The sequence below is a fragment of the Spea bombifrons genome, chromosome 2, assembly GCF_027358695.1.
Source record: "Spea bombifrons isolate aSpeBom1 chromosome 2, aSpeBom1.2.pri, whole genome shotgun sequence".
Lineage (NCBI taxonomy): Eukaryota > Metazoa > Chordata > Amphibia > Anura > Pelobatidae > Spea > Spea bombifrons.
This window is the reverse complement of record NC_071088.1, coordinates 121,684,839-121,710,103: the sequence shown is the minus strand read 5'-3', so window position 1 is coordinate 121,710,103 and position 25,265 is coordinate 121,684,839. Positions and strand designations below refer to the sequence as shown.

Sequence of the window (25,265 nt, the reverse complement as noted above, 5' to 3'; positions counted from 1 at the left end):
ATATTGCATATACATCTGTACATTTTCTGTTTTATGCAATCTTGGCAAGTCCACTAGCTATAGAATGTTTGTTTAATAAACAGAACAGTAGATGCCTTTGTGAAGGCTTGAGCCAGTTGCACTACTCGGTATTAGAACAATAAGCTGGTGTGAATCCAAACCCTGGAAGAGCGTAATTAATACACAATGGTGTCCCTTCACACACACAGGGGACCTGATTTTTACCCCAGCTGTATTAGGCTAGGGTCTGGTTCTTGTGCTTCACTTTGGCTGACCTGTCCAGCCCCCTTTCAATCCTAATCGGGGACACTTACAGGAGATAATTGAAGGTGGCTAGGGGACAGGTTAATTCCAAAAAAAGTGTTACTACATGACATGTTCAAAACATGTTACAGGGATAGGAAGTATGAGGACAATTATGTCTTTGACAAGGCATGTTAACGTTCATGACGGATATAGTATTCATAGTAATCTTCACAAAGCTTTTTGTCGCCTATTGGATTATCACAATTCCAGGGGTTCTGTGGCTCATGCTACTTCTGCAGAGAGGCTGTTCCATATGTATATATATATATATATATATATATATATATATATATATATATACCGTATTTGCTCGATTATAAGACGACCCTGATTATAAGACGACCCCAAAAAATCTGAATATTAACTTAGGAAAAAAAGAAAAAGCCTGAATATAAGACGACTCCAAAGGAAAAAAGTTTTACCAGTAAATGTTAATTCATGTAAACTATTTTTTTTAATAAAAGCTATTATTGAGAAAAATATTTTTTTTGTTTTTATTTCTTGTATTTTCCAACCTGTCCCCCAGTTACGCACATCTGCCCCCAGGCTTGCCACTCCAATATGGCACTGTGGCCCATGATATGCCTTTTAACCCTCTATATGCCACTGTGCCCAATGGTATGCCTTTTGACCCCCTATGTGCCACTCTGCCTCCAGAAATGCCTTATACCCCTATATCCCATTCTGGCATTTAGGGGGTTAAAATGCATATTATGGGGCAGAGTGGCATATAGGGAGGTATAAGGCATTTCAGGAGGCAGAGTGGCATTAAGGGAGTTAAAAGGCATTGTATAGAGCACTCTGCCTCCAGAAATGCCTTATACCCCTATATCCCATTCTGGCATTTAGGGGGTTAAAAGGCATATTATGGGGCAGAGTAGCATATAGGGAGGTACAAGGCATTTCAGGAGGCAGAGTGCTCTATTAAATGCCCCCTTAACGCCACTCCAGAAATGCCCTATGCCCCAATTTTAACACACACACACACACACACACACCCTATACCCCCATTTCACTAACACACACACTCTCTCTCTCCCCCCTTCCCCCTCTCTCCCCTCTCAGCCCTCTCTTACCGGTGCTTCCAGCCGGGGCAGCGGGTTGACGTCGCCTTCCTCTGCAGCCGGAAGGAGGTGGAGTTGGCAGCGGGGGTTTGTATGCGTCCGTCGCGTATACTTTCCCCGGCTGTCAGAGATCAGAGTTCCCCGCACCGGTGCGGCACCGTTGCGGGGAACTCTGATCTCTGACAGTCGGGGAAGGTCTACGCGACGGACGCAGACAACCCCCGCTGCTAGCCACACCTCCTTCCGGCTGCAGCGGACGTTGTCTACGCGGATCGCGTAGACATCAACCCGCTGCCCCGGCAACACAGCAGGAAGCACCGGTAAGTGTGTGTATGATGGGGGGGGGTCGGGTGAGACAGGAGGATCCAGGTCCCCTGCAGCGGTGCGGGGGATCTGGATCTTAGTCTCCTATTCAGACCTCTATTTGAGGTCTGATTAGAAGACGACCCCGATTAGAAGACGAGGGGTATTTTTCAGAGCATTTGCTCTGAAAAAAACCTCATCTTATAATCGAGCAAATTCGGTATATATATATATATATATATCCCTTTCAGTAAAGCAAATCTTCCTTACATTAAGTAAACCTTTCTTACATTAAACAAAAGTAGGGGTTACGTGGTCCTTAAACTACTAGAATAAAATATTAAATATGAAATATTAGTCTGTGCGGTCATGGGGAAATGCTACTGCTGTAGGGGCAGGAAAAGATTCCCCAAAAATAACAAACAGTGGCTTGAATAAAAAATACACAGGCATGGGATAGGTGTATGGCTCCTGAATCTAAGACAAGATCAAGAACTGGTTAAAATTTGAGCCTTTACAACAGATAAGACCCATTCAGCCCATCTAGGCTGCCTATTTTGTCTGTTTGTTACCATGTATGTAGATTTTTTGTTTTTTTATAATACTGTTTTAACTTCTATCACTTCTGCAGAGATCCTATTCCATTTATCTACTACCCTCACAGTAAAGTAAATATATACTGTGTTATGCCCCCATGCATATTGAGTTAAGCATTTTACACAATTAGAGACACACTGCATGGCCATGCAATCAGTTGAAACCTTGTTGTTGAAAGGAAAACTCATGAATCCCTGGCACTATTGCCAAATTTCCAAAATTGATTAAATCCTGAAATTACAGAAATACAAACATGTCTGAATATATTACTAAATATGCATGCATGAGTAGAACTTTGTGGCTATAAGGTATTTAGAACAAATGTCTGCCGGGCTGCTGGATATGAGCCTGTTTCCTCTTCCAGAAATTACAAAATCAAACCTTTATCCCTTTTTAAGGCATTTTCCACTACTGGTACCCATCCACTGGAAACTCTTTGCAATATATGTAGGAACGATTATCCTTTACTAAGAATTGGCATGATAAGAAATTTTACATCTCAAGAAACTTTAGCTTTTTAAATTTCATAGTAAATGACAACCAATTCATATATGTGTATATATATATATACATATATATATATATATATCTATATATACATATATAATAAGCAGTGATTGTATCATAGTTTGGAAAGAATCTGGAGACTGCCCTTGACTTGGGAGTCCAAAACATCCAAGCAACAATGAAAGGAAAAGGTGAATAAATGATGAAGTGAATGAATTGAGCCTCAGCTTAGGGTATCAGGGGAGACAGCAAACTGGCAAGATCTGGAAGTAAATTGGAAACTGGGAACCCAAACTTAAACGAAATGCAAAGTCAATGTATAGTAATAACTGAGTTTAAATAGAGAAGGCTTGGGTTCCACAACAAGTGTTTTTTTGACAATATCCATGCCTCTGAATGTATGCTTTGTCATGGAAACAATGTGTCAATGTGGTGTCATGCCTGTGGCAGAACATACGATAATGCTGTGTCTTGTTTCTAAGGTAACTGACACTTTATGATAACTTCCCCTCAGGCCTTTAACCAGCACAAAAAAGGAAGAAGCTGTGAAAGAAAGGGGCCTTTTGGAAGGAATCTGGGGACCACCTGCCCAGAATATACAATCAACAATCAAACAAATGACCAGAAGTGGGACTGGAACATCGCTCAACTAGCTGTCCATGAAGCTGCTACTCAACCAACAATCAATGATAGTCATCAGTAACTACGCTATATTCACTCACACAGGAATACTTTTTTCTTCACGTGAGGGGATTTTTCAATTTTGTGGACAGCTCCTTGAGCAATTTAGGGTATCTTATCTATTACATTTTTTTTATATAAATATTACTTTTCATGAAATGTCCAGCTCTTCATTGAGATTTTTTCTGCAGTCTGGAGGCTTATGTGATTCCTGCCTCCTTCGAAACAACAATTATAACTGTCTGCCTAGGTGTGGATTTCTTTCTTGGCAATGTTTGTAAGTTACTTTGCCAGAAACATGATGCCATCTTGAAGTCCGGATCTAAAACGATAAATTTGCATCAGTCACACATTTAAGAGCAAGAATAGTTTTAAGATATCTAGATGATGCATAAAGGGCTTTGCAAGTGCATGATAGACACAATGGCTAAAATCATATCTATAAACAGAATCAGCATTCCTTAAAGATACTTCTGTAGACGTAAAATATACATCTTTATTTGATTTGTTTGCACACTCAAATTTAGTTGAAAAACTGTTTATACAAAGCTTTACAGAGTTTTATGCATTTTTTTGCTTGCAGCATGTTTCTGCCCCCTATCTTATAATAGCTTTAATAGGGTATAATTATTTATGGCCACTCAAAAGAAAAAAGGGAATATTTCATATATAAAAAAACAATTTTGAGTAGAAAAATGTTGGAAGTGGTTGAAAAGTGAAGTGTGAAATATTGCAGAATTTTCTCATGTAATTTCTTGAAAGCAGCTGCCAAGATTTGGGAGATGATGCACATAAAGATGTGTTTTAATAAAACTGATGCCATTTTTTGAAACATTAGACACATTAGAAGTTGATTGAACTTGTTTTTAGATGATAAATCTCAGATGTGAGTTAAATTTCATTTTATACCAACAACAGAAATTGCTGAATGAATGTAGTAGCACATACATCATTAGGATGGTCAGATTACTACTGTTAGATTCAAAGCCATGCACTATAAGAATAAGGAACCAGTTACAGTAGATGCTTAGATATGGATACTAATGGTTCAATACATGGACAAGTCTCATAAATATATGCCTGTTCTGTTTATGGCTGTTTCTCCATTACTCCATATACTTTAGAATTGGTTCTCAATATAATTGTGATAGAACCTTATCTTTCTCTTTTAAAGAATCCAACCTAGATAAGACCTAGATAATCTTGAAAGCTTGCAATCCATTATATGTTGGTTAGCCAATAAAGTTATCATCTTTACCAAATAAATAGATGCTCATTTATTTATGACATTTTACAGAATAAATATCATCATATGTTTTGACCCTTTAAAAAAGCTGGGCAAAAAGTATATTAAACAGCTGTGTGTGTAAACAGCAGCATCAAGGTAGCAAAAAGCCATTTCAGCAGACTTCTCTCCTACCCAGATGCAATGCCAGCCATTCCTCTTTAACAGAAGCTTTGTACTATTAAACACACAAGACTTCTGCCTGGGAAGGTAGGACATCAAACTAAAGAAATGTTTGTGCAGCGACTGCTTCAAACAATAAACAATATATAAATAATAATTTTTAAAAAAATCCTTCAGATATAAAATAAAGAATAGTAACCGATTCTAACTCCTAAAGCCCACAGCAGCAACGTAACTAACGTGTTACCAATATCACTCACTGTAACCACTGTATCAAACTAAGAGAAAATGAGAAAAAAACGATGCCTCAAAGTGCTGCTTCTTTTGAGATATGTAGCTGCCAGGGAAGGTAGTGCGGTGTCCTAATGAAATGTTTGTGCAGCGACTGCTTTCCAACAGTAAAATATATAGCTAATAAAGAATAGTAGGCAATCCTAGCTCCAACCCCCCCCCAGCAGCAATGTAACGAAATTGTTACCAATATCACTCACTGTAACCCACTGTATCAAACTAAGAGAAAACAGGGGAAAAAAATGATGCCTCAAAGTGCTGCTTCTTTTGAGATACGTATAGGGCATTCAAGGGGTTAAACTAAACATCTCACTGATTGGCAAACAAAAAATCACAAGCTTTATGTAGTTTTAGTAAATGTAGTGTTAATAAAATCTGTAACAGAGATGGTTCACTTTGACATGAGTGGTTACAGTAAATGCAGAGTTAACAATCATGCCGCACCTTACGGCGATGCTACGTCTATTCTCCTACAAACTATAACGTACAATGGAAACATTCACAAACATGGCGAGATGTCGGTGCCAATGCCAGTTTTTCATATGGAGGTAGTTTGCCTAAGGCCTGCCCGGTGAATAAAAAGCAGGAAAGAAAGCTAAGCTACATAGGGGAAAAAAGCAAAAGGTAATTTTTAACCTTCAGTAAATACAGGTGTGACAGACAGGTCCAGAGGGATTTATTCTATCAGCTTATTTTAGAAACATTTACAATGCCTATTTGTTAATATTATATTTTGTTTATAGAGCTAAAGCAGATTTCACGGCAATATTACCCTAATATAGTATACAAAGGTAACAGTAACATTAACCCCATCCTAACCGGACTGCTTTCCAAATTTTGTACACTTTGTGACAATGGATGTTTCTGTGGTATTTGTTTTCTCATTTACTGTACCAACAGAAATTATATACAATTTGGAAGGGGTTTCTTTAGATACCATTATTTTAATCATGTCATCTAATATATTATAAATAAAATAAGATTTTTTTCTGACCTGTTTGAAAAATCTTTTACTTATCTACAAAAGCGAATTAAAATGCCTCCTAAATATATATGAAATATTTGTCCTGAGTTCAGCGTCATTACGTCCTGCCAGCAGAAGCCTCTGATATCTTGGGAAAGGCATGCTGCCCTCCAATATGGTGCTTGTGAGGCAATTCTGTTGGGTAAGCTTTTTCTAGCTAACTGTCCTCCCTTAAGGCTGAGATGGGCTTATTGCATAGATCTCATGTCACCTCATGCTCAGGGGTATAACTTGAAACCACAGGGCCCCGGTGCGAAAATTGCACCAGTGCCCCCAACTTCACAAGCAACATGTCCCAACAAATAACCTGACTTTGCCCCAACCTGTATGTGCTATGTTTGCCCCCAACAACATGCCTTGCTAAATTTGCCCCTGAACAGATTTCCTGTGTCATATTTACCCCCAAGCAGCCTGCATGCGCCATCTTTTGCCCACAAACAGCTTGTCAGTGGCCCAAGCAGCTTGCCTGTGTCATCTAATCCCCCCTAAACAGCTTGTCGGTGCTTCCAAACAGCTTTCCCCCAGAGAGCCTGTGTGTGCCATTGTTTCCCCCCAAACACTTACACATCCCTGGTAACACAAACACACATACATGCTTATTCTAACATACATTCATAGTCCCAACCTCTTGCACCCCCTTATCTCAGCTGCAGCTTCCCTCTCAGGTGCTTGCCCATTGTGCGAGCCGCCTCGCTTTTACGTGACCCCGCTGCCTCCCTGTGTCTGTTCACAAAGGGCCGTAGGCCAGGTCTAGGTTGGACCAACCCTTTGTGAATAACTAGGATCAACACCATGGAAGCAGGGACAGGCTGCACAAACAGGATGGGAGCACCAGAGAGGTGAGCTGCAGGCCCTTGATGTGCAGGGAGAGGGCGGTCAAATGGTCTTGACCCCGGTAGTTATGTCACTCCTACAACCTCGGTAGTTACGCCACTGCTCATAGTGTCTTCTGCCTCTTAAAGGAGAACTCCCATGGAAAAATAGTAGTTTTATTTGTCCATTAAATACAGTGCTGTATACGGTAATGTAGATTAGCATTAAATGTCCATTATAGGCGGTTGTGTGATATTTTGAATGTTTTTCCCTGCTCATACAACACAATGAGCTAACTCTTTCTAAAAGAAAACCTCTCTTCTACATACACTTTCTTAATTCAGAGTGTCTGGGTCTGAGGAATTAAGACTGAGCCATTCTGTTGTTTATGGCAAGGCAGTATGATATCAAGTCAGGGTATTTGTCAAGTAGATTGGCTAAAATAACACATCTGTCTGAAACCACGTTATAATGCAGAAACTAAAGCTATTCAAAAAAGGAAACAAAATATTTTTGAAAATTAAATTTACCATGATATTAGTAATAAAAATGGAGTTAGTTCCTTTTTAAGAACCAAAATATAATCATAACCCCCACTGACATGGGAGGTATTAGAGAACAGAATCAGAAAAAATACAGAGAGAAGAGAAATCCATTTAAATATGCAGATGAGAAATGTGTTAATTAGAGTTGAGCTTTTAAAATCAAACTGATTACATTGATGAGGGTTTTGAAACTCCCTTTCTGGCACCTATAATTACATTTCTACTTTTATATTCATGGCGAAATTCTTGAATGTATTCCTGCGGATATGCTTAAAAAGGACATTCGACAGATTAACATTCTGTTATTTTTTTCACTTGCCCGGGATGCTATAGTTTGATAGTCATACATATTAAGGCAATGCAGTTTACTGCTAGGTAAAACGCACAACAACCCCCCCAAAAAAAATGATTGTAAATTTCACTATATTCCTAAATTTGATCTAAGGCTTTAAAATTCTTTATCATGACATGGTATTTGATTTTCCATTTTTGTAGTTACATAATACAGTAAAGATTGTGTGTAACTAAGCTGGCAGTTGAGTTGTTTGCAATGGGAAAACTCACACTATTTAGAAAAGTTGATTTGTTACGAGTTGAGTTGTCAGTAACAACTTTCAGTTGCAGAGTTAAGAATAATTAAGCCTATTGGTGGGTATAGTGGCATCAAAGGCACCCTTTGGGTGACAGAAGGGTAGACACTGATATGCATCGTCCATTCATTTTTTACCCAAACCCGCAAAAAAATTAGTCGTCTAGCAATGCATATTCATCTTTAGCCCATGGAAAAAGCTATACCATAAATATAAATGTGTACTGTCCCAGATGGTTGTGAATAAAAAAAATGGTAGTTTGTTGCACAGGAGCACGTACAGTATATATATATATATACCGGTATATATATACACTGTGAGGAATTTGCAATCTTGGCAAGAAAATTCTTTTTTTGTTTATTAGCCACCTTTTGGGATGGCCTTTTTCCAATGGATGAAGATCCCTAGGTCTTGGAAGCAAAATTTCATTCCCTTGAACATGTGGTGGAGGTATTGATTGTGATTAGGCGGTGTGTGAGGGCATTATTATTTATTGTTTTATATAACGTCATCATATTCCCTAGCGCTGTACTTAACCCTTCATCTCACTGCATTGAAGGATGATGAGGCAAAATAAAACGTGAGTTTAGGTACTGTTCTAACTCCCCAAATCAGATTTTGGACGAAACGTACAGGGAAAAATGTACCCACTTTAGGTGTTCATACACATCTCATTAAATCATTTAGGGGCAGCGTTCCTATGGTTTTAATGTATAATGTTCTGTGCGTTCATAATAGAAAACATACTCGTTCTGTAAGATTTAGTCACTTAATTGCTGTTTTTTTAATAAACAAACCCTTTTTGAGTGATTTCTTCCCATTTTTGGCACTTTTGTGCGATGTCCAATAATACCATCTTTCTGGTCTCTGTGGAGACAAAACACAAGTTGCATGTATGCATTAAGCAAGCCCTCAACTAACTATACACTTCAAGGCCACCTCATGAGTGACTTTATAATTCATGTTATATGAAGGTAAATGGTCGTCTACAGCTTTATCGGCTGTCCATCTGAAATTGCCAGCGAGATTAACTATTTTATAGGCATTATTAAGTACATTGCATTGTCACACCAACAGGGCACAACCACCATTCATGCCCTCATTAATCTGCCCCCCCCGGCGAATAGCATGTACGTCGCAGCTGCTGACGTGTCGCGGCATCTCATTGGCTATTATCCCGGAAGTCCGTGTTGGTTTCTATGCGTGTCACCAGATCTGTCTGCGTTCCACGGGTTTTGGACGAAAGGAAGATCAGAATAGTGTAACGTCGGGCTGTGTAACCACCAAGCATGGCCGATGTAGACTTGAATGGGGGAAATGCATCTCTTTCCAGCTCCTCAACCTCGGCGCAAAGCTCTAACCCTCTGTCTAGGAAGCTCAATAAGATCCTGGAGACCCGACTGGATAATGACAAGGTGGGGGTGATGGTGAACATCACTGCCAACTGGTGCAGGAAGTGTTAACACTATGTATATATATATATATATATATATATATATATATATATATATATATATATTGTTGATATTTTTTTTTATGAAAAGATGTCAAACTGATCCTAAATTATTGAATGATGTTAAATTTATATAGACTTTATACACAAAAGTTTTAACTGTAAATACATCCTGTTTTTTTGTTTTTTTTTATCTCTTCAATATCAGTATTTCGGTTTGGCTCTAAACTATAATCCTAGTTCAAACATTACGTTTATTGCCCTTACTCTGATATGCACTGTAAAAACAAAAAAGGTAACTTTTTACTATTTCTTTTTATTTATTATTATTTGCAGGAAATGCTAGAAGCTCTTAAAGCCCTCTCCACGTTTTTCACTGAAAATAGTTTGAGAACTCGGAGAAATCTACGAGGGGATATAGAGAGGCGCAGCTTATCTATAAATGAAGATTTTGTGGCCATTTTTAAAAAGGTTAAAGAGGTATGTAATTTTTTAAAGGTGCTGTTCCACCTGTTCTACTGAATGCAGATTATAAGATTGTGAGCAGGGCACACTTTACCTAATATATAGGTCTGTCTTAGTCTGCCGTCTATAGTTGTCATATATATATATATATATATATATATATATATAATTACACACACTTTTAATATATGCACTTTAATTTAGTGAATGCTTAATTGTCATGGCACACATAAGCAAGCAATCATAGACTGTTGCCATATAAACCTCAAAATGTTATGATTTCTATGTTTTACGATTAAAGCCAGAAGTGCCAGGATTAGTACAGCGCTTTATACCGTAATGCAATTCAGCATTGAAAAAAATGTAGTTTTACTTTAAAGAAGTTTATTGCAATAAAATTATCTGCATATGTGGAGGCTGCTATTGTTGTTGAGCACATAATATTTTAAGTGACTTTCTCTGGACAGTCACCACACTGAGCTGATTCTTCATAGCAGTGCTAATGAAGTCCATTCCTCTATAGACTTTCACTAGTCAGAGAGTCCATCTGGGGGATTAACACTGAGCCATTCGATTGTTTACCATAAGACAATATGATAATATGTCAGTGTGTTTGGCAGATACGGCTAACAGAACTAGAACACTAGTAACGGAGAATCCCAGAAATCTCCATTACAACAGCTGTCTGGACCAATTGAGTACATGCAATATATAATATAATGAGAGGAATAATCATGCATCTTCTGAAAGTATGTTTACCCTTGATATACAGGTTAGACGTATTGCGAATATGTATATATATTGTTGGTGTTGTTGTTTTTTAAGCTATAAACACCATTAAATAGGCTTATTTAGTGTGATGTACCACAAACGGTAATATTCATAAAAAGTGATTAAAATTAACTATATAAATAAATAGAACACATTTAGACAAATGATACAACCTAAAGCATTTGTATTACTTAATAACATATATATTTGTGTTATGCAGGGGCTCACCTGTAAGACAAAATTGTCTAAAGTTGTCAAGTTTACAATCTCTACATCTTTATTATACATTGCGGTTTATTCATTAAAGTACGGATTTGCAGGAGAGCTGTGTTTGCTACTTCGACTTCACTCTATATCATGAAGAGTGGGCCCTATTTCTTTTGCAGGAATAAACCCTGTGTAATGCATATAGCAACGTGACTTTAAAGCTCAGCTTTTGTTGTAGTCAACCTCTGCAAGAAGTGCTGAGCTGGCCCTGTATAATGGATAGTTAAAGAGGAGGATCTGAGCTCATCTCTTCTTGCAGGAGAAGCACACTGGAGTTGACTAGTCATAATGTATAGTGAATTAAGGTAGATTAAATGTTCAGCTATTGTGCAGATTCCTGGTTTAGTGAATACGCTCGGTTTACAACATCCTTAAATAAGTAACTCAAAAGTGTACATATTTCAGTAGATGTTCAGACACATGGGACATTTTCCATAGAAAGCAATTTGAAATGGCCTTCTGCCATGGGGGTAAGACCACTTGTACACATAGGGTCGCTAACTGAACCGTTCTGTCACCATTCTTCCCAGCAGAAAATAGCAGGTAACATATAATTGTACCATCTGTTTATCATACAGGAGCTTGAAAGTATAAATGAAGATGTGCAGGCAATGAATAGTTGCTGTCAGGACATGACAGGTCGGCTGAAGGTAAGAATATGTCTCTGCTACTTCATGATGCCCACGGCCTTATAGCCAGCAGAAACATAGAATTTGACGGCATGTAAGAACGGTTGGGTCCACCTGGTCTGCCTATTTTTCTTGATTGTGTTTTAGATTCAGGAAAGCTTTTAGTGTGTTAACCTATACCGCTTCTGCTGGGAGCCTGTTCCGCTTATCTACTACCCTCTCAGTAAAGTAAAACCTCCTTACATTACATCTAAGCTTCTTACCCTCTAGGTCAGGGGTCGACAAATCCCAGGCGCCAGGTCGCCATGGCGACAGAGAATTTTGTCCTGGCACCTAGGTTTTGTCAGCCTCTTACATCCAGAAAAAATTGTGGATGTAAGAGGATGAGTCACCACACGGGGGCGCTGCTGCTTCTGTCTGCCCAGGAGTCTGGGCAGACAGCACAGCCACTCAGAGCCCGCCCCCGAGCCTGAGATCACTCCCACGGAGTGATTCTGTAGGCTGAAAACGCGGTTGCTGCAAAACCAGCAATCGTGTTTTCAGCTGCCACAGGCAGCTTCAGGGAAGGGGATTGTGTGTTGATTGGGTCCCCACACAAGTGTGGGGACCTGACCCAACACCCCCCAGCTGCCTGATCGCTCCATGAGAGCGACAGTGCAGCGTTAACCCCTTCAATGCCGCGATCGCGGCATTTAGGGGTTAATTCCCGTTTTGCACGGGGCTCTGCTGCTGGTGGTCTGCCTAGAAGCCCAGGCAGGCCAGCAACAGCAAAAACGAGCCTCCATAAGCCCTTTGATGATTCCTGTAGGCATGGAAGCCTACAGCAGTCATCAAAGACTCCCCCTCCCTGCAGTGGCTGGTCTATAGACCAGCAATTGAGTCCCAGCTGCCAGAGGCAGCTTCAGGGACAGGGGAGAGGGTTCTTTGGTCTCCACATGAGTGTGGAGACCAGCCCCAACACCCCCCTGCTGCCTGATCACTCCATGAGAGCGACAGTGCAGCGTTAACCCCTTCAACGCCACAATTGTGTATGACACATTCGTGGCATTGCAGGGGTTAACATTTGTCCCCACAAGCTTGTGGGGACTAAATATCAGTCAATGCTGTGTTCCAATGGAACATCAGCATCGAAAGAGTTAAAAAAAACAAAACAAAAAAAAAAAACAGCACTGACCTGAAAGTCCAGGGTGCTTCCAGGTCAAACGCTGTGGGTTTAGTAAGTGGGCTGATGATGATCAGATCACTCCTGACCAACTGTTAGTTTAAAAAAAAAATCCTGGCTCCTAACTTTTTTACCTGGCGCCTAGATTCGCCAAATTTGTCAAGCCCTGCTCTAGGTTAAAACATTTCTCCCCCTTTGAAATATACTTTCTTCGTGCACGTTGTTGGATCATTTTATATATTTAAGTGTTTCTATCCCATACCCTTCTTCTTTCCATCAAGCTGTACATATTAAAAATACTTTTTTATCCTACAAACCATTCACTGGTAGAATATGATGCGGTTCTGCGGAAATAGACAGTTCTAAAAACAATCCTGTTCTGAATTCAAAGTGCAAAGTTTCCAATACACTTAGAATTCTAGGTGACAATGACGTAAGGTATGCCAATGCTTGATTCTTTGCCCGTGGTTTCGTGGGCTCCCTCATTTACATATGTTTTATACTTTTATGTAGAGCGCGGGTTTTAATGGCATGAGCCGGAGAGTTCCACCCACATACAGCTCTTTCAGTCTTGTTAGACCTCATCAAATGCATGAAGTATTTATAATCATGTACGATGTGTAACTGTACACATTTATGCGAGCACTCTCAAACTTTTTAGTTCCGTCATTATGTGTGAGTAATTCTGAGCGCGGTTTGTATCCTGCTGTGTTTCGCATATTTACTCACTCATATTTATATATTTATTAGACGCCACTAATAAAGAATACATGCAGCTTCTGCGTGCCAATGTTCTCAGCTGAAGAGATATAGTAGCCACTATTTCATCTGTGAACCTGTTCTGTGACATCCTTTTCCTCTTAAGCAGGTGTTACTTGAACTGGGACTTTGCAAGAGAATTATTATTATTATTATTACCTTTTATTTATTAAGCGCCAACAAATTAGACAGCCCTGTACAATTAAGTTGGGGCTGTTAACACATAGGGAACAAATAGACATTAATACATACAGACACATCGGGAATTGGGAACACTGCCTGTGAGCTTACCATATAGCCTTATGGTACTTTATACAAAATTCTGGGCAGGAATGGTGGGCTTATGAGGGGGCGCTCATGAGCTTACAATCTAAGAGAATTAAAAAAAAAAATTGCTCCCCGGTGTCACTATGCTAGCCTTTGGGAGTTTCTCCTGCAAGAAGAACTTCAGTTGACGCTCATAATGTATAGTGATATCAGGGACTTGGGCCATGAAATGTCCAGGTTACTTGAAACACATCCCAAAGGGAAAGCAATACTATGTTCTCTGAACTATCAACACTCATCATTGAATTTCTGGAGATACAGATTTGTACTTGCCGTTGTGTTGAGGTTTGTTGATTTTGTCCAGCTAAGGTTTTAATAGGCATCCATCCTCGCAATTGGGACCAAATTGGGCCTGGCTTCTTAAAGGTGAATTGTCATATAAAATGTGAATTTTAAAAACTGAATTCAGCTGTTACTTGTGCTTTTTTCGTTTTTTAGTATTATGATTCCCATTTATATTTTCAGCTCTGACATCCACCAAAAGCATAGCCCGTTCATGGCATGCAGTTTTTTCCTTGTTGTCCTAAGTGAAGATGACCTTGGGATCCTATTGTCAAATCAAGTAGAAAGTGTAACATTCGGCATATAAAAGAAATAATGTTTGGTTGAACACATTGAGAATAGGATGCATAGTAAAAGTTATCCAGTAGCAATTACCGTAAAATCTCATGTATAATACACACATGTATGTTATATGCAGGTTAACATTACATGTAGATTTATAGGAAAGTGCTTGTGTATAATACGCACCCACCGGATTAGGTCACTGGCTGATGATTAAGGAGACTGATCATTGATCAGTGCCTTAAAGAGTCACTAATTATCATTCAGATAAGATAAAATAAATATTGTAAAGTAAAAATAAATCTGTAACCGCCATCAGATCACTTGTAAGTGACAGGTTTAGACCCCTGACATTGTTTGCTGAATCGATCAATAATCAGAGACCTAAAATAAAAAACTTTTTATCAGATTTGTTGGTGCAATAAAAGTGTAATAATAATAATTTTTATAGGTTTGTGGATTTCGATTCATACAAATTTAAATTTTAACACATATTGTGACATTTGTCAGTTTGTATGAATGTCAGAAAACGAGGAGAGCTTTGGTTGCTCTTCGACTCTCCGTCTTGTCGGGCCTTTCATTATTTTCCTCTGCTGCTCCTTTTCTTGGCCTTCTGTCTTTTCTCTTTCCTTGTCCCTTTTTTTTTTTTTTTTTTCTTTCCCCTCTTTCTCTCTCCTCCTCTTTCTCTCCTTTTCTTCTTGTCTTTTTCTTTCCTGGGAGGTTCTGTTTTGGGTATAGTTTGCTCTCCCTGCGGGGAGCTTACTCTGTGCTTTTGTTCTTTGTAATTTTGATGGTTCGTGACCTGCTGTGCCGGGTACTTTTTTGTTATTTGTACCTTCTTGTTATACTACTGGACTCCCTTCTATTTCTGTTTCTCCTTTTGAAAACTTAATAAAAACATATTTAGTAAAAAAAAAGCAGTGCGCTCTAAATTTTTGGCTGCATTTCGTTGTTTTTTTAACTTTTATTCAAGGTCACTCTCACATGCTCTCTGTCAACGCCTTGCTACTTCCTCTGTCTCCATCTCTCCTTTGCTATACTGCTTGTCCTCTGTTCCTTCTGTCTTCTCTAGGGGGCCGTTTGGCTTTCTGCAGTTTTATTTAATGTTGGCGCTTCATAGGAGTAAAGTATTGATTGTGACTTGCTCCTCCCAAGCCTTAGGGGACCAAAGACGCAAGCGGTAACGACTTGTGTCATTGTGATCCCGGCATTCAAGGGGTAAGCGACTCTGGAGCAGTCATGCGGCGTAAACAGTCGTGTCATACCCTTTGAATATATGTAATGTGAGAAGCGCTAAGTACATTTTTGGTGCTATATAAATAAAAGATAATAATAAAAGTAACAATAAGACCCTGCTCTTACAAGTTTACTGCCCATAAAGAACGTTTTGAAAAAACTATGAAACCCCCAGTCCAACTCCAGTCCAGCCCAGTTTCATTAAGTAACTGTGTAATCATTTTCTGTGTTTGCGTATATGACCCTAGCGTCTGTATTAGAATGCTATATTGGGTTTCTAACCAACCACTTGGCTTAATGCAGGACCACCAATGCCTTCCTAGACACCTCATATATATATATATATATATATATATATATATATATATATATATATATATATATATATATATATATATATATATATATATGTTCATATAGCGCCAACAATTTACATATCGCTTAATACAATACATATATATCCAAGGGGTACGACAAGAATTGACAGACTAAGACAAACCGATACATTAGGTGGAGAGGGCCCTGCTTGCTCGCAGATCCAATGCAGAGTAGGGACACTTTACCTCGACAGCTATCACGTTCTCAAGACTGCCTGGCAAATTCGGGAATGGTGGCAGCTATAGCACTATCAACCACATGTGTTGAAATCACATATGTTACCAAAATGAATGAAATAAAGCTTTGTGCACTACCCATTTTGTTTTAGAATTTTTTGTAAATTTAGAGCTGATGTTATCATAAAAATAACTGGTTAATTCCTGCAGTACTTTGAGATAATGGAACTCGCGTTCCCCGAGCAGTAATCTGCTAGGAAACCTTATATTTTATTCATTTATATCAGGACTGCAGCTGTATGCATTATAAAGATATGTTGGCATACATCTCATTTTGGGTATAATTTTTTCTTTATGGAAAGTACCAGCTTTCCTCAAATAAGCAAATCCTAAGAAAAAAACACATAACAGATTTAATAGCCCATTAGGCTCTGAACATTATTCCATTCATTCACCAAATGCGCCACATAAAACAAATATTAAGCATTTCATTGACTTGAAAGATATTCATCCTACACGTATGCCTACCTTTTATCATCACTGTCTGTCAGCTTCAGTGACAAATCATTGATATAACATTCCTATAGTCTGAAATATTGCTCTTTTGCTGAATCCCCCAATGCCTTTTCTGAAGGGACACCGCAGGTTAGACCCAGATAGCTTGACTACCAATGGCATTTCAGGCCCATCCCGGAAAAAGGGAAAAACCAATGACGTGCGTAACTGGAAGTAGAATAAGTGCATGGAAAGAGTTAAAATACCACAATTTGAAGTACCCCAAAGTTATCCCAAATAGGACACGGGGGCAGGGTGACCAAATGTCAACATTCCAAGTTGAAAAACTAAATTGCACATGTCCCAAATTTGGCCTGTTAGCCTCCAAACAGCCCAACAAACCCATGCATGGGTGACATCACTGTACTTGGGAGATGTTGAACACATATTGGGGTGTTGTTTAGAGGTGACATATACTAGGAGCTGTGAATTTATGTCTGAAGTACAATTTGTGTGAAAGAAAAAATGCACAAATTACTACCACAAATTTTGGCAAAGGCCGGGGATAAAATTAGTGCATGGAAAGATTTACTAGCATTTAAAATACCATGGGGTGTCTTGTTCTCAAAAATATATGGTTTGATGGGGATAAATTGAATTGTCTGGATTCAACGATGTCCCAAATAGGACATGGGGCAGCATTGCAAGGTTTGGAAAACAATTGTTTTGAAATAACAATACTCTACTTTTTGACCTATAACTTTAAACTCAGAATAGAATTGATTTAGCAGTTTTTTTTTCTCATTAAGCTTTATAGATAACACACGTTGGACTACTTTCCTAATTCCACTAGGAGCCTTCTGCCAGTGAGGACTATTGCATGCCATTATCCTCACTCCCCATCTACCTTCATATTCTTAGAATATGATCTTCGGCTTGCAAGGCTTATTACATTGATCGAGGAAGGGGGAATCGGGGAGTTTCATACGCAATATAACTGGATTCTTGTTAATGAGCACAGCATTAGGGCTACCTATGTAACTATTGTCTTACAATTGTAACCCTCCTTATTTGGGGATCCTTTTAATTAATACTTAATAATGTTTACATTTTAGTTCCTGTTTTCCACTCTTGAATATCAAAAATGGGACATAATAAATGTTGCCCCCCCACCTTTCAGAAAACAAGTTTTTTGCAATTACGCATAGTATAAAATGGCTTGTGAATACTGTGTAAAGTGTAAATGGAAGGCAAGCTTTTAGCTGACGCTGCATCATTTAGAATTCCTCTTGTTCATTAATCAGTTTGCAGCGATTGCGCCAGTTTCTTGTTATTTATTAGTGCTATTTTGAGGGTATTTTAATTGGAAAGTGTCATTGCTTTGCATACAGCAACATAAGGTAGCTGCCCGGAGCTTTTTAATTTTGGCAAGTTCTGAAAGCGCTCTTAATTTCACAGGCAATTACTCCATAATTCTCTGGAATCTGACTGAGTATTGTGTTCTCTCTGGCCTTATTACGCCGACATGGTTGCTTAGCTATGCTAAAGTAAGCTAACAGAACACACTGCTTTTAACCCCCCTGACATGGCACCAAGGTCCCTGAGTCAGGGATTACTTCAACCTTACTGTTTATATCAGGACTTCAAATACTCTATATGGACAAAAATTATTTTAATCAGACCCATCGCCACGGGTGTATAAAATCGAGCACCTAGCCAATCCGTCTGCATTTACTAACCTTTGTGAAAAAAGGCTCGTTCTGAATAGCTCCGTGAATTCACACGTGGCGCTGTGATATGATGTCACCTTTGCAATAAGTCAGTTCGTGAAATCTCATGCCTGTTAGATATTCCTCATTCAGCTACAGGTAGTATTATTGGAAACAGCAGCAACTCAGCCACGAAGCGGAAGACCATGTAAAGTCACAGAGCGTGGTCACAGAGTGCTGAGGCGCATAGTGCGTAAAAGTCGCTCTGCTGATTCCATAGCTGAAGATTTCCAAACTTCCATTGGCATGGAATGGGTTTTCATGGCCGAGCAGCTGCATGCAAGCCTCACATCACCAAGTACAATGCCGAGTGTCGGTGGTGTAACACACCCCGCCACTGGACTCTGGAGTGAGGGATCGGGCTTCTCTGTTTGTCAGTCTGATGGGTCTGGGTTTGGCGGATGCCAGGAGAACGTTACCTGCCTGACTGCATTGTGCCAACTGTACAGTTTGATGGAGGAGGGATAATAATATGGGACTGTTTTTCAGGGGTCGGCCCCTTCCAGTCAAGGAAAATCTTAATGCTTCAGCATTCAAGACATTTTGGACAATGCTGTGCTCCCAACTTTGTGAGAACAGTTTGGGGAAGGCCCTTTTCTATTCCAGAATGACTGTGCCCCAGTGCACAAAGCAAGGTCCATAAAGACACCGTTGGATGAGTTTTGTGTGAAAGAACTTGACTGAGACCTTACCTCAACCCGCCAATGCTCTACTGGATGAATTGGCCAAAGTTTCCACAGAAACTCTCCAAAAACTTGTGGAAAGCCTTTTCAGAAGAGTGGAAGCTGTTATAGCTTCAAAGAGCAGGCCAACTACATATTATTGTCTGTATTTAGAATGCAATGCCATAAAAATCCCTGTTTGTGTAATGGTCAGGTGTCCCAATACTTTTGTCTATAAAGTGTACATTTAAACATACAGAATATAGATTGAGAACATGAGCCATTTTCATATAAGAAGTAAGTCTATTATTTATCTGGCTGAAGCACCTGTTATAACTGTACCACCAGTAAATATTCCATGTTTAGGGGGAACTTTCCTAGAAAAACAGTATACCTGTACCAGGTGGACACACTTGCTTGGACCTATAGTTTAAAAGCATACATTTTTGTAAGGGTTTCTATTTAAAAAAAATTGAAAATAGGTTTTTATTGGCATCTGCGTTTTATCCATGGAAGTTTTAATATAATCAGACCTTGCATATGCTCCAAGAATACTTACCGCCAAGTACAGCAGGCTTTCATTGGACCTCTGCTTTGCTAATTGTGATAGACGGTAGAACTTATTCCTGTTCTTTGTCACTAATAGTCTCCATCCCTTCAGTTTTTTTCTTTCTTTTTTTACCCTGGTGTTTTGGGAGTCCTCCGTCTTTAGACAAAACAGTGCTCTGTAATCTTTCCGGGTACTTGCCATTTATTAGATTCTTGGCTCACTCCTTGTTTTGACTCCTGTCTGGCCTCAGTTGTGGGAAAGTCCCATGGAGAAAAAAAATATGATCCTTGAGCTTATTGTGCTGTATACAGTAATATAGGTTAGCATGTTCAAAAACTTGGTTTCATCAAATTTTGCACCAATGATCTCCTTTTATCTGCATGACTTTTGGAGTCGTGACAGCCTACAGGTCTGAATCAAGGAGCTGAATCAGTAGGACTTCAATGTATTGGGGAACGCACAACCTAAAGGCCTATGTCCTTTTAGGTTGTGCACTCCCTTGTTTTATATATATATTTTTTGTGCTGTGGATATTTACAGGTTCTAGCCAAACCTTAATGTTGAGCAGCCCCTCCTGACACATGAGTGCCTCATTAATGGTGTCCAGAGAAGGCTTTCAATTGCTTGAGAGTCTCACTGGGTTAAAATGCAGTCCCACTGATTCAGCTCTGGGGGGAAGCAATATAGCCATGAAAAATTAGATAGGATTCACCAAAATGGTGGCACTTTGACATAGTGGCGGGCTAAAAAAACATATGACCATAGAGTGTGATGAAATGCCTTAGGAGTATTTGTTGGGTGTGCGCTGATTTTCTTGCTTTGGTATGTGTGTGTGTATAAATATATATGTATATGGGCACATTGTTGGCTATTGAACTTTCATATATTAACCCCTTAATGACAAAGCCCGTACATGTACGGGCTCATAATGCATTGTTTTCAATGGGTTTAAGGACCGCCCATTGTCCTTAAGGGGTTAAAAACAGTATCTTTTGAAAACTAAAGGAAATAGTATTTTTAAACCCCCATAGTATTTCACAAGATCCTGCAATTTCTTGAGTTAACTAGCCATTTACTTGATGTTTGTGTTTTTAATGAATAATTCATAGTAGAGTCATTAGTAGGAGGTATATTAGATACTCCCGTGATAAAACGGCAGGTGGTTTTAATGGGTAATTATGTATTGTTTTATATTCCTCAAGAATAAAAAAAATCGTGTTTTTCAAAATCCTATACCCAAGCGTGTTGTCTTTAACCTGAATTAAATAATGAGGTATGTTTCACTTTTTGTAAAGTAAATTCATGTTTTCTTCCTAGGCAGCAAAAGAACAGACTCAAGATCTGATTGTGAAGACAACAAAGCTTCAGGCAGAAAAGTAGGTGAACTTCAATTTCAATTAAATGGCCCACTTTGCCAATCGTATTGTATGAATAAACAAGCGGGCTGCATATTAAATCACATGCTGCTTCGAAACATGTTATATCTGGTAAATAAGAGCTTATACATGTAAAACCCAAATTATAACAACTTAAAGGGCCAGTAATGGTGTTTATATTGTTGTTGTGAATCCAGCCGACTACGCCAATTGTTGTGAATCCTGCCGATTACGCCAATTGCTGTGGTTGTGGCCTGATTCTAACTTTAAATTATTTAATTAAGGTAATCAGGAAACCTTAATAACAACAATAAAATTTATTTAATCTATATACACTCTGTATCTTGATATACAAATGGTATATAATATGAGGTATTCCAGTCGATCATATGGTGAGAAATACTTAAATACTGTGGTGAATGGTAATTATACTTTAATGATCAGCAGAATTAAAATCACACACCAGTCTTAACAGATTGCAATAACATAACAATAATACTTAGCTTCGGTAGATGGTCAGCTTACAGAGATGATGAAGAAACCCAGCAAAACAATATCAAGTGGAACTCCGTTGGTCATAACGACTACTTGATGAAACGTTGGAAGGATTCCGGTCTATAACCCAGGGCGCTTACAAACAGGTGAAGCCCTCTGGATCCAGGCACCATCAAGCCCTGGATTGAAGTTCCCCTAGCACATGGTGTATGGTTCTTTTTAAGGTGTTTTTTACTATAGTATTGATAGGTTGCTATGTAAATAGCAACCGTATCAATTGTAAACTAGTAACAGTTTTTTCAGTTGAAAGGTGTACAATATTTCGGTTGTACACATCCTATACCTACACACATGTGAATAAAACAAAATGCCTATATGTAACTAAGCAACACCAATCACACAAGAACTGGCTGTTATCGCCTCAGGCTAGGATAGGTTGTAGAGCAACTTTGTTGTTGTTGTTGGGATCCTAGGACAACTATTGACCAGTAGGTCAATAGTTCAGCCTTTATATTAAATTAATTCTACTGTCATTCTGCTGTCTATGACGTAAATCACAAATTAGGAAAATCATTTTCATAACAATTGTTTACCGGCATGGTAAGCCTCACTGTGCTCAGATAAACCAGTGGTGTTTCACTCACAATCACTGCTTGTTTCATTAAGTGTCGATGCTGCTGAATTCATGGTAGGCAGCCACGCGCATTTTATTGTGCTTGTCGTACTTGCATATGCCATGCGCATTCAGCAGGTGAGAGCTGGCACGTTTTGGATTGGGGAGCAAGCGAAGCCAAGTGCCTCTACAGAAATTATATACACACACACTTACACACACACTTACACTTATTTCGTGTTGTGCAAGCTGCCATGTTGCTACTGCTGGGTCAAACAATGCTGCGTTGCATTACCCCCTACGTACCAATCCCTGTTTGAGGAATATGAAATGGCGCGGGAGGCAATTGCCCCAACCTGCCAGGCCAGCCTGCCCCGTACTGCAGTCTTCAGACTAAAGTACTATCAAATGTAAGGGGGGCCAAGCCAAGCGGCTCAGCAGGGTGTTTAATTCATAAACCCTCTGCAGAATAAGAGTAACACTTCAAGCAGCCAATCGGGATCAGGAGAATGATCCCATTGGACTCAATGGCCGATCTTATGTGTATGGGGGTCTGAATAGCTTCTTCTTGAAGCTTTGGCCAAGCCAGCGATGGACCTGACTGGCGGTGAGTATACTGGCAGAATTCTCCCATGCATTTGTGAAAGGGAATCCACAATGGACCGCTACAGAAGCAGAAGAGGTTTTTCAATCTATGCGGATGTTACGGGGGAATGGGACTGACTCGACAAATGCGTATTTATATAATACAACCTTACCTTTTAAAGCATTGTTTTTAGAAAACTATAGAGATTTTTGCCCTGGTGCTCCTTTCATAATTACATTAAAACAATAGCAGATACACGGTAATGATCATAATACTAAGGAAGCTTCTGCTGTAGATGTTTTTTTTTTGCTCCTATGGCTGCTCATCGCAATCCTATAGTTTGTTAGCCTCTAAAAAAGTATTTATCTCGCTAACAGCACGATTCCCGTCCCCTTTCTCATTTTTATGTGCGGTGGCACTCATGTTTTATGGTACACATGAAAATATAGTTTACCTGTAATTCATCTATCTGGCCTCAAATAGTTGTATTTGCAGAGTTTGGAACACGACATTCATCCTGGGCACATGGCAGCGCAGCCATAATTGAGATTTAATAACAGCCGAGCCGGCTTGAATGTGCGGTATGATAAACCTTCCCTTGCTTTGGCCAACTTTAACGACCCTGGAGGTTGTACAAAGCAAACATTTCCTACCTGCTAGTCTGTAATACGCAGAGCGGAAGTTTTATGACTCGCTCGTAATAAAAAAAGAAAACTTGGTCTTTATGTCCCATTCATCTGCGTAACAGGTATTTACAAGCAGGGATATAACGTTATTTAATTCAGATTTGGACTCAAACAATTGATCAAGGTCGTTCAGTAAACTTAAGTAGTACCTCACATTTTGATTCTAATTAGGTTACATCATTTAAGTTCTGTAACTACAATTAGTTCTATCCAAAACAAATAAAAATAAAACCACAGATCCGTATTGTTCCTTTTTTTGGTGTTAAGAAAGTGATCCTCTGGTGTTGTTGAGGAACAGCAGAAACGCCTGGTACTTTATAGTTGTCAATAACATCTATACAATGTTTATGAACAACATCTCAGCTCTGCTCTGAGCCAGAACGAAGTTCTAAATGTTGTCTTATTATATTAGTAATGAATAGAGGTCCAGTAATTGGGGTACATTCTGTTGGCTGCTTTGGAGAGAAGACCATATTCAGATGTACTACCGTGATCACTCGTTACACATAATCCCCACAATTTGTTTTGTGTACGATATATTTAACTAACACTGCAGAGATCTAGCTTATGGTGTGAAAGGAATTCTTCTACACCAAGCAATATGTAGCACCTGTCATTCAATTTTTCACAATCAACTTCTAGAAGACTTTGTTGGAATTATCACCAGTAGTCAACTTTTACTAATGGTAAAGGTGTGTTTTTCATATATCTTGTTTGATTGATGTGCCCCGGGTACATGTTCTCACAGTTCATTATCCACATGGGAGTTTGCAGGAGATGGTCGGGACATCACCTATCTCTGGATGTCACACTGAAGCGGTAAAGCTGATGATCCTGACTCTGCAATCATCTCAAGTTCCTCCAAACGTTGGGAAACCTAATGGTCTTAAATGTCTACGCAAAAAAAAGAAGCAAAGGGAGCATTACTCCCTTAGGGTGTAGTGTGTATTAAGCATAGCCATTTTATATAGTAGGAAATGAATGAGAAGCCAACATGTGCTCCAGGATGATATCCATACTAGTGCCACCAACAATTCATTAGTATATCATGGATGCCGGGCTCATGATAACACATGAAGAGTTTAGGGCACGATGCCCCCTTTAGTTACCCTCCCCCCCTTGTATTAAGTGATGTGTGGGGAATTTTGTACTTCTAGAGAATCTTTAAATGTTATGTTTGGTTTTCACCAGTTGGAACGGATGTGTCAAAAAGAAGAGACTACCAACACTCAATGTGTGATTACAACTATAGTATTAGAGAATCCTCTTTCTTTTCCTGCACCGAGTATTCTGGTGCTTAATGGAATTCTGTGTGTGAATCGGAAGCGGATCAGAAAATCTTTTTATAACTTTTTAAAGTGCTAAAATATAAAAACTTCAAACAAAAAGAGTTTGACCTCTAATTTGCAAGTAGTTCAGCCATCATAATGTATAGACACGTGCAGTGATATTATATAGCCTGTAATTTAACCCTAATCTGAACATTTAAATACCGGGATTTGAAACATTAACATTCCACTTTTTTCATGTATTTTCGTTTATATGCTACATATGCACATTCGGCAATCAAGAACTGATTAAAGAACTGCCTTGCATCTGGTTATTTTATGTTTCTTTTCAATTATGATACGTTTTATATGAAATCCTGATCATTTCATATCATGCTCAGTACCGTTAGGCTATCAAAGTATTTTTTTTGTTTTTTCTCTCATTTCAC

The 25,265-nt window shown here is 39.0% G+C and overlaps 1 protein-coding gene across 1 annotated transcript in view; it reads left to right on the top strand.

Moving 5' to 3' along the window:
* Nucleotides 1-9,343: 9,343 nt before the first annotated feature.
* COG6 (component of oligomeric golgi complex 6) overlaps nt 9,344-25,265 on the top strand; it is a 56,156-nt gene continuing 40,234 nt past the window's right edge. Inside the window, exons 1-4 of the mRNA XM_053456330.1 lie at nt 9,344-9,544; nt 9,919-10,062; nt 11,664-11,735; nt 21,110-21,168. Of these exons, the coding sequence (XP_053312305.1) occupies nt 9,419-9,544; nt 9,919-10,062; nt 11,664-11,735; nt 21,110-21,168 (401 nt within the window). The 5' untranslated portion in view covers nt 9,344-9,418. The remainder of the gene's footprint in view (nt 9,545-9,918; nt 10,063-11,663; nt 11,736-21,109; nt 21,169-25,265) is intronic.